Raw genomic sequence first — 18,415 nt, 5'->3', positions numbered from 1 at the left:
TTTACAATGACTACTCTGTCTTTATTTTAGGTTTTTGATGAACTAGTTTAGCTCTAATTTGTAGGATCTTATTACTGTCTAAAAATATGCCAGAAATAAAACCTCCGTATAAACAGCGTGTATCTAGTCCAGTAGCATACGGATATTGTTGCAGGCTACGTTCTGCGTCATGCCCAAAATACACGTGTCGTGGTCCGAACCAAAAAGAGGCCCACGGTTTGCCTAAAAATGTTCTAGGTGAAGCGATTAGTTTTTCACCAATTGTTTGTAAACTCCTCATTGAAATAAAATGAGTTAAATTCTGGTTTTCTAAAGACGTTCCTGGAACTATTCCTCCGTGTACAATCAATGCATTTTTAGAAGGGATCTCTATAGTGTACGGTAACTCTTGTAAAAAATCTACTTCGTCTTCATTTAGTTCTGTTGTCCAACTACACTTCCTAGGTGTAACAACCTCCCCATTCCGCCAGGTCATATATTGCACGAGAGCAATTTCTTCATGATTGCCCCTTACGGCATACGCATTCATTTCGCGAACTTTTCTTATTGTTTCCACACTATGTGGTCCTTTGTTAACAAGATCACCAACGAATATTAGAAGAATTTTGTCTGACTCATAGTTTGCAAGGACTAAAAGATCTTCGAGTTCCTGTAAACATCCATGGACATCCCCAATAATAAATATTTGGCGGTTTTTGATGTCCTTTTCATACAAAATCAGGTGAGGTATTTTGGGAAGTTTTAGTTTATATTTACTTGATCTTTCGTCGGATGATTTTTCGAATCTTTTCGTGAAAATTGAATATAAGTAAAACAATATGACTATCATACTGGTAACCTGAAATGATAAAACAAAATACTGTGCAATGTATACTTTATGACATTGTTAGACTTAAAAAAGAAAAACAGATGTAACAAATTTAAAAAAAAATATGTATGTATGTAAAGCAAATGTATGTCGTAAGATATGTACTTTTACACAAAGAAGTATTTATAACGTCCCTGTAGTTAAGTACATGTTACAGTATTTCGACATACTATGTTGTTGCAAAATAGATATGAATGGTTCAACCCGGCGTTTCTTAAATTGTTTTATTACTGACACCAGCAAACCATTATATATATTCAAATATTATGTTCAAACTGTATTTTGTTGCAATTGTATTTATCATGTCTATTGAATGAAAGTTCTGTATTGTAAAAAGTCATTTATCAACATGTTGTTTCGAATTTATAAGAAATAAAGAAAAAAAATATAAATATGAATAAAACATGATCGATATGACTCAAATTTGTCTGATATTTGTGTACTTTTTTTCCTGAGATATTAACTTACGAATTTTCAAAATGGAAACTATATTCAGTAAACATTTTCATGTGTTGTCTTGTCTGTGTAACTGGATACACAATTACCTAGTTACTACACACACATGAACGATTTAAGATTTTAAACTTGTCGAATCGATAAACTTACATGGTGTGTTCTTATTACAGTATCCAACTGCAACGTCCAACATAAAGACGCGTGAGTAAGATACTTGATACTTTCATTTTCCCATCTACTTTCACTTTCATCAAAGGTAAACTGGAACCCGCTGGTATTAAACTCTACGATATAAGCAACGTGTAGGTGTCAGCCGGCAACCAGCTTATTTTCTTTACGGTGATGGGTAAATATCTACGAATGAGGACTTTAATCCGGAATTTCTACGATCAGTTTTAAGAACAAAATAAAGACACTGTTAATTTTTCAAACCTTTAATATCTTTTCCTTAGGTGTTGTAAAATACAATACTGTAATAATTAGGTGACTTTGTCTCGAAGAAGTTTAAACATTTTTATGATTTCAGACGTTGGAAAAGGGCATCGAAATTTAAAAAAAGCTTCTCAGTCCAAGCACAATAATCCACTGTGAAAATGATAGTTTTATATTATAAAAATGTCTCTTATGGAATATTATCGTGATATCATTGACATTTCGTATCTATATTGATCATCAAAATGAATATGCAATCGTAACGGGGGATTTACGTGAAGAGGAACCGCGCATCTTGCATACACCATTGTAATTAAGCTTGTTTTCTTAAAATGACACAAATTCGAGACACACACGTAATATAGATCTATGTACGGTGTAACGAATTCTAAATTCTAGTTCAACTGTCTTTCGTTAGCAGTTAGTCAAATACTGATGCTTTATCTTTATATTCAAATGTTTGCTGCGTTACACACATTGCATCTAACAGTAAATCATTTACAGACTGCTGAGTAGATCACGTGATTGAACAGTATCAACAAAGTCGTTGCAAAGAATTTCATTATTATACTGATTTGCATGCGCTCAACACTTGTTACAGCAGTTTAAAATAGACACAAACGGACAACTTATTCTCTCTAGGAACATGCACATAATCGCAACTTTATTTTTTTATAAAACATATATGTTCTAAGTCTGATTAAAGAATGCATTGGACTTAGCATTTCGTAATGGGGATATACTTATTATTTTGATAACAAGTATCTCGAACAAACTATCTCTACTCTCGAACAGTGAGCCAGGTTCATAGACTAAACATTTGAATGTAAAATCGAAAGAACAATTATAGTGAAGTAAACCAAAATACCTACATATAACTCAGTTCCAGTAATGTTGTTTTCACTTTACATAAGGGCAACAGCATTTTTATCCGTATTCGGAAGTCATAAACCAATTCGGGTTACAAATCAAAAGCCAGAGAAACACATCAAATAGAAGAGGAAAGTAAACGAACAGCAGGAAAATCAAAGTGAAACACAAACAAAAAAAAATGCATCTGATGTTGATTTAACAAAATAATGCAATTAATGTTAAACTATGAAAAGGAGACTGGCTAACAGAAGGTGATAGGAAATCCCTGGATATGTTTACATGTACACAATTAAGGTGTTCGGTATACTCGCTTTGCTTTAATTTGTAAAATCTTTTTACTGTCAACAAATATACCAGTTAGAAAACCGCCATATAAACATCCAGTATCTAGTCCCGTGGCATACGGATATTGCTGTAGACCACGCGCAGCGTCATGTCCAAAGTACACGTGACCCGGTCCAGACCATAGTGAGGCCCATGCTTCATTTAACGATATACTGGGTGAAGCGATTAATTTATCACCGTTCCTTTGTAAACTCGTCATTGTAATAAAATCTGTTAAATTCTGGTTTTCCAAAGACACCCCTGGTACTATTCCTCCGTGTACAATTATAGCATCTTTTGCTGGAATTTCTATAGTATATGGCAATTCTTGTAAGAAATGTATTTCATCGTCATCCAAGTCTTTTATCCAATTGTACTTTTCCGGAATGACACCATTCTTTTTACGCCAGTTGAAATAATGCATAAGAGCCTTTTCCTCATGATTGCCCCTTACGGCATACGCATTCAGTTCACGAACTTTTCTTAATGTCTTTACACTATGTGGCCCTTTGTTAACAATATCACCAACGAATATTGGTAGAATTCGGTCTGCCTCGCAGTTTGCTAGAATCAAGAGATCTTTGAGTTCCTCATAGCATCCATGAACATCACCAATTATAAATATTTGTCGATTTCGTATGTTCTCATCATTCAAGATAAGATGTTGTGTTTTCGGGAGTACAAGTTTACACATGCTTGATCTAGGCTCCGTTGATTTTTCGAATAGTTTAGTGAAAACATTGTATAAATGAAACAGAATGGCTATCATATTTTATCCCTGAAAGGAAAAACTAAGATTAAATTCAAATTAAATAATGTCTGTTTTGAATAATTCACACAATTCAAAAACTTGTTTGTCAACATCTTAATCAAATTTAGAATCGACTTCAACTACCTTTTTATATGCATCGTTGTTACATTTTTTTATATATTTGTTTGAAGTTGATATTCAGTGGTGTTGTTTGTCTTTGTTGTTTTTATACACAGTTTTTGTTTATAATGCTGGATCTTAGTTATCATCATATTAACCTGCTATATCTTTTTGTGTTGCACACCAAATTTTTCAATAAAAATGAACTATAAAGTGGGAAGTTTAGCTACCTTTGAAATAGGTTTGTCTTCTCAAATTTTAACAAGTCGGGAATATGACGGTAGTTTTCCATTCGTTCCGTTTGGTGATTAAGTCTAACCTCAGTTTTTATGGATATTTCCCTTTTTACTTTTCCTTGGACTTAGGTGTTTTTGTTATATTCATTTTCAACTAGTTTTACCCAAATATTTCAATTTCCCCGTATAAAGTTAAAATTGAATACGGCATACACCAGTAGCTTGTTTGGTATTTAGGCATTCAGAATTGAAAATGTCATCATTAAGTACCTCAAATTAGATTTGCTTTACCTACCTTTAAAAAGTACGATTATGTACAATAAACTAATCATAGATACCAGGATTAAAATTTCACTTATTTGCACTGGACGCGCGTTTCGTCATCAAAAGACTAATCACTGACACTCGAATAAAAAAAAAAGATAAAAAGGTCAAATACAGTACGAAGTTTAAGAGCAGTGAGGACTAAAAATTCTTAAAAGGTTTTCCAAATACAGTTAGGTTATATATTCACGAAAAACTAAAATTGAATAATTCATTTATTGCGAAATTGTTATTTCTGATAAATTCAATGAAAGTTATAACATTATTTTGATTTGAGCGTAATTGATGAGTCTTATATAAACGAAATGCGCGTCTAGCGTACTAATTTATAATTCTGGTTCCTTTGATTACTATTAATAATAATAATTATACATTAACATTATCAAAACAATGTCGTTTGACATTCCAAATGTGTAATTATAGAGAATTCTCTTTAAGATATGATACAAAATTGTTGCGTGACTGTCAGAAAGTGCAATCCTGATGAATTAAATATATAAACATACATACGCAAACCACAGAAACCTCGTGTGATTTTCAGAAGATCTTGATAACCTTTCCCATTCAGTCAGCTATACTAATAATGAATACGACCCCTCACAGAAAAATTGACGCCACACCTTGACAAGCGTTTTACTGTCGGTCGGAAGAAGACCAAGGATTAACCGTATTTCTATTTCTTAGTCAACACAAAGGTTTTTTTCCACAATGTTTATTCCTTGAAAATTGACAATAATATTAAAGTAACAAAACATTGCGTAACTGTCTGAAGATGTGGACCCGATAATTTTAATGTACACACATCATTTTCAAACAATACTAACCTTATAAACATTCAGACGGTGTTTATAAACAGATATAATTCATTGTCATGTAATGTTACACCATTACGTTGTGATTTAAAGAAGGGACATTAACACAGTTCTCTATGTCCTAGAGTTTGATTGTTTTAATCTGTACATTTTTGTACAAATAATTTCTCCAGTTATCTTTCCTATCTACCCAGCTAAATAAAGAATAAGCGATGTTTTTTCCTTTGGTTTTCGATCCTTTACCAAATATGTGACGTATCCTTAGCGCAAGGTATGACTGGTTGATTGGTGTAAAAAAAAACATAATCAAAATCCCGAACGCCGAGGAAAATTCAAAACGGATTGCCCCTTATCACAAGGCAAAATCAAAACCTCAAATACATCAAACGAATGGATAACAACTGTCATATTCCTGACTTGGTACATACATTTTCTCTCGTAGAAAATAGTGGATTAAACCTGATCTTATAGCTAGCGTAACCTCTTAAGTGTATGATCGTCGCAAAAATCCATTATATTGACAACGATGTGTGAACAAAACAAACGGACATAACAATTAAAAATGTCGAAAACTTACTAAAATGGATAACAATGTAATATATTTTTAATTCTCCTTTCAGATTTCATTTTAAGTAAATAATGAATCCCAGAGAAAAGTAGTTTTACAAATTTGTATTCACAAAAACGTCATAAACACCTGCATGTTTCTCGATAGCAATCAAAATTGTCTGAAAAAGACCAATCAATTATATCAGGGCATCATGCATATGTATATGCATTTCACAAAAACGACAATAGACCAAAAATTCAAATAGAAATAAAAGACGATCACGGACTCGAGCTCAAACTCGAAGTCACGTAAAAAGGACGCAAGGAAAAAAAATCCTTTTACCCCTTCGAAATGCAATTCTCAAACATGTTTTCAAATTTCCGAAATAATTTTAATCAATGTAGTTTCCGTCCTTTGCCAATTTTGGACTTGTTCTAGACCGGACAAACTTGACATCTGCCTATCAGATCAAAGATGATCTATAAGCGTTATAACCAATTGTTATTATGTTTTCCTCACAAATTATTAACTTTTTACAACATTAGTGACGTCCTATCCCAATATGAATATAAACACAAAATGCATAAGGTAACGATGTAAAACATTGTAGGAATACTTTTAAGACAAACTACAAACAAATACAAAAACAAAAGAATACTGTATATTATGGAAAAATAAATAGAACGCACAGACAAAGCCCTTTTCGCTGTATCTTTACTAGCAATGAACGTGTACGTCAAAAACACACTTCGTAAAAACGGATTACTTATTAAAGTGTCTTTAACGCAAAGGTGAACTGGCATTTACAAGTTACAAACAATTAATATGTTTGAAACAAAAAAAAACCTATGACAATGAAAGTGCAGTACACTACCAACTCTTTGAATAGGGGTGTAATAAACTACCTCCGCTATGATAAGGGGTGTAATAAACTACTTCATCCGTGATAAGAGGAGAAATAAACTACCCAATCCGTGATCAAGGGCGTACTAAATATTTATATCTGTGATAAGGAGTGTAATAAGTATTCCGGTCCATGACAAATAGTGTGATAAACAACCCACTCCGTGATAAGTAGTGAAATAACCAACTTCGTGGTATTGGGTGTAACAAACTACCCACCCCGTGATAAGGAATAATACACTACCCTCTCCTTGATAAGATGTGTCTTGATGATAAAGGGTGTTATAAACAACCTACTACGTAAAAGGGAATGAAATTTAAAAAAAAACAATTCCGGGATAAGGGGTTTTATAACTACCCTATCTGTGTTAAGGGGTGAAACAAACAACCCACTCCGTGATAAGGAGTACTAAAGTAACCTCTTGGTGGTCTGGTTATAATAAAAGGCATAATGAACTATCCATTTCGTGATAGAGATGTATTAAACTATAAAGGCCGTGATAAGGGGTGAAATAAACTACCCTCTCCGTGTGATAAGAGGTGAAATAAACTTATAACAGTCCGTTATGCACTTCACAGAAAAGACAATAGGAAAAAAATAAAATTGAAATAAAATACGAATTCGAACTCGAGCTCGAACTCGAAGTCGGGTGAAAAAAAAACGCAAGGAAAGCAGTTCCTTTTACCACTTATATCAATATGTTTTTCAAAGTTCCGAAATAATTTTAATCAATGTAGTTTCCGTCCTTTGCCAATTGTTGACTGGTTCTAGGTTGGACAAACTTTGCAAGGATGAACGTATTATTCATGTCTGTGTCTTTTCAACAAAACAAAGCTCTGTTCTTTACCTGTATTCATAAATTACATACAATTTTAAAGGATTACAACACAATTCCATATTGCAGTCCTAAGTATGAAATTGTTCAAAATATAATGGCATATTGCTGTTCTAAACTGTTCCGAAAAATGATAGCCCTGAAGATCATAAAAAAAAACATATTATTAAAATCAAATATGTCAAAATATTGCACTCTTTCTCATTTGTTATGTTTATAAAAGTTCTAACCGGATAATTTCTCGTATTAAACATAAACTAAAAGAACTCGCCAAGGAATTTGTTTTTGTCGCGGCTGATAATAATTAATTATTATTTTCGTACGTAAGTTTTACATTGAGGCTCTGCAAAACGAAAATAACGAAATCACCAACATTCCAACTGATTCCATTTTCGGAAAATGACATCTGTAACAAACATAAATTTTAGCTACTTCGTTACAAGCAGACCCGAATGCAACGAAAGATCCTACTATGTACTTGATTCCGAAGCTGCACAAAACACCTTACTAATATATACTTATTTCGTCTTCAAAGATATTGTTCCACTACTAAACTGTCAATTTTACTTACTAGGACACTGGGTTCAATCAAGAACCTGATAATAAATTGTTCAAATCAGACCTTTGACAAAAGTGGGAATAATTACTTTTGGAAAGTCAAAAATTCGTTGAAAGTACTTGATAAATTGCATGCTTATATTGATGGTTTAGATTTTTTTCTTTTCCACCCTATATACCACTTTGCGTCATATTATTATTAAGAAATAATCACACACTTTATTAAATGGGTACTTAAAAAGTCAGAATGCGAATATATATGTTTAAATTCTTTTATGTCATTTTTAGTAATAACAGACAGAATACCTATGTCAGTTCGACATGCTTTGATACTATAACAATAATAACTGCTCTTGATTTTTACTAAATAACATTTTTGTTCGGTTTGGAGATTCTGTATGTTGTCAAATTATCGAAACTCCAATGGAAACTAACTGTGCACCACTTATTTCAGACCTGTTTCTGCATTGTTTTCAGTTGCAATTTATGACTAAAATCAGCAAAGACCCATCAAAAGAACATCTGACCAAAAATTTAATAATACTTTTAGATATTTGGATTATATATTGACATTCAATAATGACGACTCCAGTATGTACACTTAAGAGATTTATACTGTTGAACTAACTTTAAATAAAGCTAATACTACCGATGAACACTACCCTTTCCTCGATCTTAGTATTTACATCGTTAACGGGAAGATTAATACCATGATAAAAGAGATGATTTTTCCATTTTTAAATGGCGAAGTTCCCTTGTCACCTTCCTCTGTGATTATATATTTCAACTTGTACGATTCACGATAACAACGTATTACATTTTAGCGAAATAAATCTATGTATTAATTACTGAAAAGTTATTACACCAGGGTTTTCGATATCACAAACTAGTCAAAACATTTGCTAAATTTCATCATCGGTACAAGGTCATCATTCGTAAATATAAACGAACATGCAGACAGGTATTTCAGGTATTTCACATCCTATTTTTATGGTAATCTTCTTTAAAAAGCACAAAACTGTCGGCCTTCACCTCAAAAGCTTTGAACAGACTTATTAAGAAAGGCTATAGTTTAGATCGATACTGTTGTCAGGTCATTAAAGATGGCATATTTTGGCTTTAATATTGTTCACTTATAGGGTCTTTGCATCGGACATAAACACATTTATTCTAAACCCCGTTGTTGGCAATATACCGGTTACGTTCGTCTCATATTGTTTATGATGTATGAAACTAAGCCACTAACGGGAGGGATTGTGATTGATATTCAAATGATGACGACATAATCTTTCAATCAGTTTCATTAAGGTCTGGAGCTGGCATGTCAGTGACTGTAAGTAGTCCTTTATTAATTTATGTATCATTTTCACTTTGTTCAGTTTATTTTGTTACCTATTCTGACATCGGACTTAGTTTTAATGTGCGTATTGCTTTGCATTTGTTTTTCTACATTGGCTAGAGGTATATGGGGAGGGTTGAGATATCAACAAACATGTTTAATCCCGCCGCCGATGAGCCACCCACTCCGTGATTAGGAGTGTAATAAACTACCCACGTCGTGGTAAGGGAAGTGATAAACTACCCACTCTGTAATCACAGTGTAATACACTACCCAACCCGTAATAAGGGGTGTAATAAGCTACCTTATCCGATATAATAATAAACTACCCAAATCCTTGATTATGGGTGTAATAAACTGTCAACTCCTTGATAAGGGGTGTAATAAACTATCCACTGCGTGATAAGAGTGTAATAAACAGCTCATCTCTATGAAGAAATTTTCGTAAACTACACTTTTCGAAGAATTTGCGTTGTTTATTACATTTTCTACAATGAGGATGTTACACACCCTTGTCTTCAACGACTATTTTATCACAAGTGCAGAAACATAAATTAGTTTTATCAACACCCGATACATTTGAAATTTATTCATTCTTTATTTAATAGTATGTGCCTTTTAAATTACATTAAAGAGTAGACTTGATAGTACATATAATAATATCAAATCGTGTTGATATTTTATTTTCTTAGATATGTATGCACATGTGTCACCTTGGCGTTTAATATAAAGGCTATCTAATGTTATCTTATTTTATCTAACTGGATTTTTAATTCTTTTATTTACTTTTTGTTTGGTGTTGTTTTAAAACAAACTGTATGTTAATGTCTGCACTGTTTGAATTTGAAGTGAGAACATTCACCCATACCTAGCTTTATAAATTTATATACATATAGACCGTTCAATAATTTTAAACTTACACAGTTCATCTCTTCCATATGAAGGCATCCACACTGTTGATTTATATTGACACACCTACAATGTACTCTTCAACAGACAATACGACCACCAAGCATTAGATACTTTTTAATATTGAGCTAGCATGTATTTTCCTCAAATTAAAATTTCAATGATGGCAATTATGAGCATATCTTTTTAATCTCATATAGAGCGTTCTATTTTTGCAGTACCAAGAAAAAATATAAGTACTATAAAGGAACTTTGTCAAGGGTACTCATTTCAAATTTCTCGGTACATCAATTTGGACAATTCATGATTTTTGAAAATGCAACTAAAAATATTTCAGATTTTTCAAACTTTGGGAAGAAGGCATAACATGAAGAAGGATTTCGAAAGCAGTTAATGCCATTCGACATGGTCAAATTAGATGCCAACATATAGGGCAGCAACCATTTGATTTTCTTGTGGAAAGGGGGGGGGTATCGATTTTTTTTAGAAAAAAATTCTGTTTCAACTTTTTAGAGAAAAAAATAATTTGTGTTTGACCCTAAGAAAATTTTTGTTTCACCCTCAGCCGCCACTATATGTAATGCTAAAATTGAAAGAAAAAAAATGTTTTTCGAATTGTCGCCCCAAAAAAACGTTTGTCCGAGGGAAAAATCCATAGCCCCCCCTCCATAAAATCGAATGGTAGCTGCCTAAGTATCAACAGAATGTACATGTAGGATCATGGATACTCATAGTGTGACTGTTTATCTCTAGAAATACATATTTAGTATGAATACAAATGTATGTTCTATTATATTGTTTGCATTCTTGTCTATCATTTTTGCTAACGTACTTTGTCTATGTGTCTTATTGTGTTTCTTTGATATATACGACGTGGCTCTGTACTTATACATCTAGCATGTCTAGCCATTGTGTTATCGCTCTATGATATTTTTTTGTATTCATTTTTCATTTTTGCTGATGTGTTTTGTGTTGATGCTTTCTTGTGCTTTTTATTTACATACAATGTATTTGTATGACACAATGTTGGCTGGTGTACTCATATTTTTGACATTTTAACCATTATGTCATCTGTTTTGTTTTGTTCTCACATCGTTGTCAATATAATGGAATTAAATGCGACTGCCATATACAAGTGAGAGGCAAAGCTAGCTATAAAACTTAGTTAAATCCACCATTTTCTACATACGAAAATCACTATAAATAAAGGCAACAGAAGTATACCGCTGTTCGAGATTCATAAATCGATTGAGAAAAAAAAAACAAATCCGGGTTACAAACTAAAACTGAGGGAAACACCTTCAATATAAGAGGAGAACTACGACACAACAGAAACACAACACTTAAATACAACACACACAGAAACAAGCTATATTATAACAATGGCAATTTTCCTGACTTCATACAGTATATTTTAAAGGAAAAAAGGTGGGTCAACAGTTATTAAAGGTACCAGGATTATAATTTAGTACGCCAGACGCGCGTTTCGTCTACATAAGACTCATCAGTGACACTCAAATCAAAATATTTATAAACCCAAACAAGTACAAAGTTGAAGAGCATTGAGGATTCCAAATTCCAAAAAGTTGTGCCAAATACAGTTAAGGTAATCTATGCCTGGGATAAGAAAAAGTTCTTAGTTATTCGCAAAATTCAATGTTTTGTAAACAGGAAATTTATAAAATGACCACATTATTGATATTCATGTCAACACCGAAGTGTTGACTACTGGGCTGGTGATACCCTCGGGGACGAAACGTCCACCAGAAGTGGCATCGACCAAGTGCTGTAAATAGTTATCAAAGGTACCAGGATTATAATTTAGTACGCCAGACGCGCGTTTCGTCTATCTAAGACTCATCAGTAACGCTCAAATCAAAATATTTATAAAGCCAAACAAGTACAAAGTTGAAGAGCATTGAGGATTCAAAATTCAAAAAAGTTGTGCCAAATACGGCTAAGGTAATCTATGCCTGGAATGAAACGTTTTTCGAAAACATTGCTAGCAAAACCTCACCCTTGTGTGGCAATATTAAATATAACATTAAAATGACATCATTACATGACAAGACTTCAATACAAATAAATGGGAGAACACACAGGACAGAAAAGCACACCAATAATAGCTTTCAAAGGTACAAAGGCTTATAATACATACCAAGTCAGGATAATGGCAATTGTTATCCATTTGTGTTATGTGTAATGGCTTCTGAATTGCCCTTTGATTATGGACTTTCTGTGTTTAATTTTCCTCGGATTTCAGTATGTTTGTGATTTTAATTTTCACCGTTTATTAAAACAAAATGTTAGTATTGATAATCACAACATTTCAAGATTTTTCTATATTGTTAAACATGTAAAAGTGATAACTTGTAACAACACACCATCGAATCAATGATGAGCATATCAGTAAGACATTTCTTTAACAAATTTTTTTCTGATTTCTATTCAGGAGTTACGTAAACCTTTTTAGACTTTACATGCATCATCCTCTGACTATCCAGGAATATGCCTGTCAACCAGTTTCCGTATAAACATCCGGAGTCAAGTCCGGTGGCGTAGGAATATTGCTGCAGTTTTCGTGCAGCGTCGTGTCCAAAATATACATGTTCTGGGCCTTCCCACAGCGATGCCCACGGTTTACCTATAAGCCGACTAGCTGATGCTGTTAATGTTTCACCGTCCTTAAATAAGCTCCTCATAGTAATAAAATTTGTATAATCCTGTTCTTCTAGTGGTGTCCCTGGGACAAAACCGCCATGAACGATAACTGAATTCTTAGAAGGTATATGTATAGTATATGGCAGTTCCTGTAGGAACCGGATGTCGTCTGCTACAAGCTCTGTAGTCCATTTGTATTTATCTGGAACAATGTAATCCGCACGTTCCTGTCGACTCAAACATTGTTTTAACACAGCTTCGTCATGGTTACCTCTGACAGCATAACCGTTCATCTCACGAATTCGTCTGATTGTTAACAGGTTATGTGGTCCCTTGTTTGCTAAATCACCCACAAATATTGGCAGAAGAGTTTTACCTTTTAATTCACTTTTTGCGAGGTGTAAAAGTTCATTAAGTTCATCGAGACATCCATGAACATCACCAATAATAAATATTTCACGATCGTTAATATCTTCAGCTGTTAGTACAAGATGAGGTGTTTTAGGTAGCTTTATATTCTTTTTACTTGACCGTTTATTTGATGTCGTTTCTGTTATTTTATTAAATAGTGCTGAGTATATGCAGTATAATAAGGCCGCCATTATTGATATCTAAAAGAAAAAATATAGAGTGAAAATGACAATTAATACTGTTTTCTCTTTGAAGCCACCTCTAATGTTTATATCTCTTACAAACAAAAATTACATTGATTTTTTTAAACTGTTTATTTGAAAATTTTAATGACTTTGTTTCGTAGTGGACATTTTGTTAGGGACACACCTTCTGAAATTTAAAAACCTATATTGAAAGCTGTTTATTAAAATATCTTGGCTCTGAATCTACTTTTGAATTATTAAAAAACTTATGTTAAGTAAAAAAAACATTTTATTTCTTCATTTTTTTACGATATTTTAGAGTATGAATGTTGAACAAGCGGTCTAGGGACATGCCATTTTGGTTGTTTTGGACCATTCAGGAGTCAATATCTTATCAATCCCTCTAAAAATTAACTGTTTCTTTGCTTAAAAATGTTAAATCTAATTTATTGTACTGACTGCACAAAAAAATACTTTCAAAGATCAAACACATTTTTTTAAAGTGGCTGGGACAAGAAAATACATTTTTATTGAAAAACGCCAATATACGAAAAAGCTGAAGACAATATATATATAATTTAAAAGCAATAGATATGTGTTGTCAAATTAACACACTCCCTGTTTTCTTTCTCTATTCTATCAACTATTTGTTCAAATTGGAGTTTCATGACTTAAATAAAGCGCCAAACATGACAACGATAACATGGGATTGTTTGTTACTTGTAACACGACTGTCTTTATAGTTATAGTTTTTAAAATTCCGTTTGTGACGCTAAGCATGCAAAATACTTTTCAGTCGACTCTGCCATGCATGTCTTTTTTAAAAGTCGTAACAAGATAAACTTATACTTTTATATAAAGTTTAACACAGTCAATTATCTATTGCGACCAACGACACAATAACTCGCCATGCATGCATTGACAAACATATGTAGTTTACGAGTAGCGTATATTCCAACTGAAACGTACAAATAAACGTAGTATAAACTACCAAAAGTCGAAATACAAGTCGACAGGTTTATTTATTGCATGTTTCCAGAAATGTTTCATTGATTCTTAGTTGTATACCTACTCATGTTAATTTCAGTACATATTGTCGTTCTACTAAAATATTGTGAAACAGAAACAAGATACTGTGTCAGCATAACAGAAAGGTATTGTAGAGAATATCTTAGAAATAATTCTTCCGGTGTTTGGCGTTTTCATTTTCTAAATATAGGTATAACATGTGTATAAAGAAGTATAACTGGGGATGTTACGGATCAGTCATATTGTTTGGAAAACATGTCGTTGAAAAAGTTTTGGTTAGCGTGCTCACAACCCCTTCTTTTCCTTTATTACAAAATATACTCATTCAACGCTTTTACAACCTAGTAGATTAACAAAAAGATGCATTCAATTCTTGAATAAAAACTGCAGTCGAGTACTAACATGTTAAGGGGCACTAGCTGTCAAATTCATGTTCACAGATTTGATTCAAATTCTCATATTAGATTCCTAACACATGTAACACTGAATATAAAACATTTATCCAAATAACATGAATAACAAAAATCTAAAATATACCATTTACAGGGCATGGGCTCGATGATATGTAGCTTCGTTTCGTGTGTATTTTAGTCTAGACGCCATCCTATTAACTATCGAGATAACCCGAAAACAACCGATGATCAAATAACACGAAATAAACACAAATATAAATAGATATATGAACCTCGTGCAATTGAATTTTTTATGTCTGTTTGATTTCAGTTTTAAGGTTAAAAATGTTGATTTTTGATTTTACCTGTAATTTGGAATATTTTTTTGTGGATCGAATCAGTCTATCAAACGATTTACCTTTGTTTCCGTTTCAATGATTGACGCCTTGGTCGTACTTTTTCTTTTTCAAAAAACGCATAAAAGTTCTATGAAATTATTTCTTTTATAGGCGCTGTTAAACTAAAAAAGTGGACCGTTCTTTTACCAAAGAGAGGACGGAACAAAGTAAAATCCGAGTATTACAGTGGTATCAGTATAAATGTACAGTGCTTCAATGACATCCTTGTTCATTATTATCACATCGCTACTGAGAACCAGAAAGCCGATAGCTACTGTGAGAAGGTTCACTAAATATAAACTTCCGCTTCCAAAAACTATCCATCTTACTTTAGAAAAAAGCTTTATACAAGATCGAGAAGTATTCATAATAGGTGATGTCCATGGGTGTCTGGACGAACTAGAAGAGCTCCTCGAATTAGCTAAGCTAGAAATAAAGAATAAGAAAATGTTACCAATATTTGTGGGTGATTTGGCGAACAAAGGACCGCATAATTTAATGACCATTAGGAAAGTCCGACAGATGGAAGCATTATGTGTTCGGGGAAATCACGAAGAAGCGATTATTCAACATTATTTAAATTTGCAAAATGATGATAACTATGTTATACCAGAGGTATTCAAATGGATCACGGAGCTAGACACGGACGACATCAATTATCTCCTAGAATTGCCGTACACCATATCTATTCCAACGAGGAATATATTAATTGTACATGCTGGGTTAATGCCTGGGATTCCACTTCATCAACAAAATCTTGATAATTTTATTCATATTAGAAATTTATATCAAGATAATGATGGTAACTTAATAGCTTCAGAACTTCCATTTCAGGGCGAGGCTTGGGCCTCTTTGTGGTCAGGAACTGAACATGTATATTTTGGTCATGATGCTTCACGAAAATTACAACAACATCCATATGCGACCGGACTTGATACAGGTTGTTTATATGGTAATATGCTTTCGGGAATATTTATTAATAGTAAGAAAATGTTACAAGTAAAAGCCAAGAAGGTATATTCGGAACCAAAAGGTTTTAAAACACCAAAGTGAATTATCCTAGCACCAGAGACATTCTTTATGTCAGGCTCCTCCGATACAATGTAGCATATCTAGTGTAGTGAGATATACAAAGAATAGGAACATTTTATTATACAAATCTGCAAAATTCATGCTTCTTGTTTAAGGACTTGTTCCATTTTTTTTACTCTGTATACATGACAATTTTATAACATACATAAATACACTATATATTTTAACACATCATCATGATCATTAGGTATCATACAATATAGCTACTATAAGCATGATACATTCTTTATGTTTAGTCTTCTTAGTGATTATGATATATCAGGAGAAGTAAGTAATTAAATTGAAAATGGAAATGGGGAATGTGTCAAAGAGACAGCAACCCGACCATAGAACAAACAACAGCAGAAGGTCACCAATAGATCTTCAATGCAGCGAGAAATCCTGCACCCGGAGGCGTCCTTCAGCTAGCCCCTAAACAAATATATATACTAGTTCAGTGATAATGAACGCCATACTAAACTCCAAATATGTTAGTTTACAAAGATAGCATAGACTCGTCACTACCCTCTTGTTATTTTCTTTCCTTTGGTTATTGTCCCATAGACATGGACGAACATCTCACCAGCTCATCATAGTAGTCATGCGTATTTATTATATAAAACAAAAAGGATTTCAGAAAAGAGCATCTGAACATGCTTTGTTTCACAGAAGTTCAGTTTCTCTTTACTTCAATCCAATATGTATGAAACATTAAAAAAAAGACATAAAAAACTTGTATAAATGGAACCAGCCAGGCTAGTAATTTAGTACTTGTTTAAAATGACCAATATAAAGCGAATTAATATCAATCCTCAGATCATGATGTCATGGTCAGATGCACCCTGTCAAACTACATGTACACCTTACACTCATTCAATGTAACAAATATAATTCGCCAATAGCCAATCGTTTCTGAAAAAAAAAACTATTATCAAATTGAACATAGACCAAAGAGTTACCATAAAATTGAGGTCAAGGCCGGATAAACCTGCAAGACAACATGTATACTATGCAACCAAATATATAGTCCACATGTTGCTTACAGCTCAATTTGCTTTAGTCAAGAATGTTAGTATATTGAAGGACTTTTTGTCTTATTTTTGAAAATATGCTTTAAATTGTAAAAATATTCGAATTAGCTCTCGCCGCGATATAGCCTTTTTGTGCTAATGCGGCGTAAAGCAACCAACAATCAATCAATCAATGTTGCTTACAGTATCTTAGAAACAAAAATAAGTTAAATTATCTGATAAACAGATAAAACCATGAAAATATAACATTGGTCAATGAACCAATGAGGTCAAGGTCAAATAAAAACAACCAGACAGACATGTAGACCTTACAATTATTTCATACACCAAATACAGTGCTTCTTTTGCTTATATTATATGTCAAATAGACCAAACAGAAGGTGGACATGTTTACTTGACAATCATTACATACACCAAATATAGTTGACCTGTCGCATACAGTATCTGAGATGCTGATTTAACCACTAATCAATGAAACAATTTCGAGGTCAGCTTAGCCCTATCTAACAAAGCCTGCAAATGAGGTCAAGTACAATGGGCTTATAACAGACGGAAACTTTGTATTAAAAGGCATCTGCCTAAAAGACATGATGCATTCAGGTCTTCTACTTTTTGAAATATAAGGCTTTATTCAAAACCACTACTGGATAGTGAGCCTTGTCTTTTATTCTTCGACTTTTTTCGCAAGCTTGACAGGAACTAGGCAATCAATCAATGAAACAGAAACCGGGTTGTCACTAATGCGAGTCCATGAGTCCTGGACTCATCAAAATCTGTCTGGACTCACCATTTTCAAAACTGATGAGTCCACAGATGCATTAAGATTGAAATATTATGTATAAACTGAACACAGTTAAACACATATATCATCATTTTATAGCAAAAGTGTAAAAGTGATATGAATTTAATGTCACTTCATTGCTCTGTTCACAGGCACTTGTCTCAA

The 18,415-nt window shown here is 33.1% G+C and overlaps 4 protein-coding genes across 5 annotated transcripts; 1 reads left to right on the top strand and 3 right to left on the bottom strand.

The window, feature by feature from the left end:
* On the bottom strand, positions 1–1,599 carry LOC134728102 (serine/threonine-protein phosphatase 1-like). The gene is made up of 2 exons (XM_063592521.1): positions 1,475–1,599; positions 1–838 (listed from the first exon to the last, which is right to left on the bottom strand). Exon 2 carries the CDS (start codon positions 827–829, stop codon positions 11–13), a length of 819 nt encoding a protein of 272 aa, XP_063448591.1. The 5' UTR covers positions 830–838; positions 1,475–1,599; the 3' UTR covers positions 1–10.
* A 1,319-nt stretch (positions 1,600–2,918) lies between these two features.
* LOC134681576 (bis(5'-nucleosyl)-tetraphosphatase PrpE [asymmetrical]-like) lies at positions 2,919–5,059 on the bottom strand. Of its 2 annotated transcripts, none has more exons than XM_063541224.1 (2): positions 4,891–5,059; positions 2,919–3,731 (listed from the first exon to the last, which is right to left on the bottom strand). In XM_063541224.1, the coding sequence occupies exon 2, from the start codon at positions 3,720–3,722 to the stop codon at positions 2,919–2,921; it is 804 nt and encodes a 267-aa protein (XP_063397294.1). In that variant the 5' UTR covers positions 3,723–3,731; positions 4,891–5,059. The 2 variants fall into 2 exon arrangements, with proteins under 2 accessions (XP_063397294.1, XP_063397295.1); XM_063541225.1 differs by having other exon boundaries at positions 4,895–5,059.
* A 7,303-nt stretch (positions 5,060–12,362) lies between these two features.
* LOC134728101 (bis(5'-nucleosyl)-tetraphosphatase PrpE [asymmetrical]-like) lies at positions 12,363–14,713 on the bottom strand. The gene is made up of 2 exons (XM_063592520.1): positions 14,621–14,713; positions 12,363–13,563 (listed from the first exon to the last, which is right to left on the bottom strand). Exon 2 carries the CDS (start codon positions 13,552–13,554, stop codon positions 12,736–12,738), a length of 819 nt encoding a protein of 272 aa, XP_063448590.1. The 5' UTR covers positions 13,555–13,563; positions 14,621–14,713; the 3' UTR covers positions 12,363–12,735.
* On the top strand, positions 14,594–16,504 carry LOC134728099 (bis(5'-nucleosyl)-tetraphosphatase PrpE [asymmetrical]-like). The gene is made up of 2 exons (XM_063592519.1): positions 14,594–14,702; positions 15,479–16,504. The coding sequence occupies exon 2, from the start codon at positions 15,569–15,571 to the stop codon at positions 16,418–16,420; it is 852 nt and encodes a 283-aa protein (XP_063448589.1). The 5' UTR covers positions 14,594–14,702; positions 15,479–15,568; the 3' UTR covers positions 16,421–16,504.
* The last annotated feature ends 1,911 nt before the right edge of the window (positions 16,505–18,415 follow it).

The sequence above is a fragment of the Mytilus trossulus genome, chromosome 8 (assembly GCF_036588685.1).
Source record: "Mytilus trossulus isolate FHL-02 chromosome 8, PNRI_Mtr1.1.1.hap1, whole genome shotgun sequence".
NCBI classification, from domain to species: domain Eukaryota; kingdom Metazoa; phylum Mollusca; class Bivalvia; order Mytilida; family Mytilidae; genus Mytilus; species Mytilus trossulus.
Note: the sequence above shows the minus strand (reverse complement) of the source record. Positions and strands in the feature narration are given on the sequence as shown.

Bases quoted from the DNA above. Each gene is read 5' to 3' on its own strand.
- LOC134728101 (XM_063592520.1), bottom strand. From the start codon at position 13,554: ATGGCGGCCTTATTATACTGCATATACTCAGCACTATTTAATAAAATA.
- LOC134728102 (XM_063592521.1), bottom strand. From the start codon at position 829: ATGATAGTCATATTGTTTTACTTATATTCAATTTTCACGAAAAGATTC.
- LOC134681576 (XM_063541224.1), bottom strand. From the start codon at position 3,722: ATGATAGCCATTCTGTTTCATTTATACAATGTTTTCACTAAACTATTC.
- LOC134728099 (XM_063592519.1), top strand. From the start codon at position 15,569: ATGTACAGTGCTTCAATGACATCCTTGTTCATTATTATCACATCGCTA.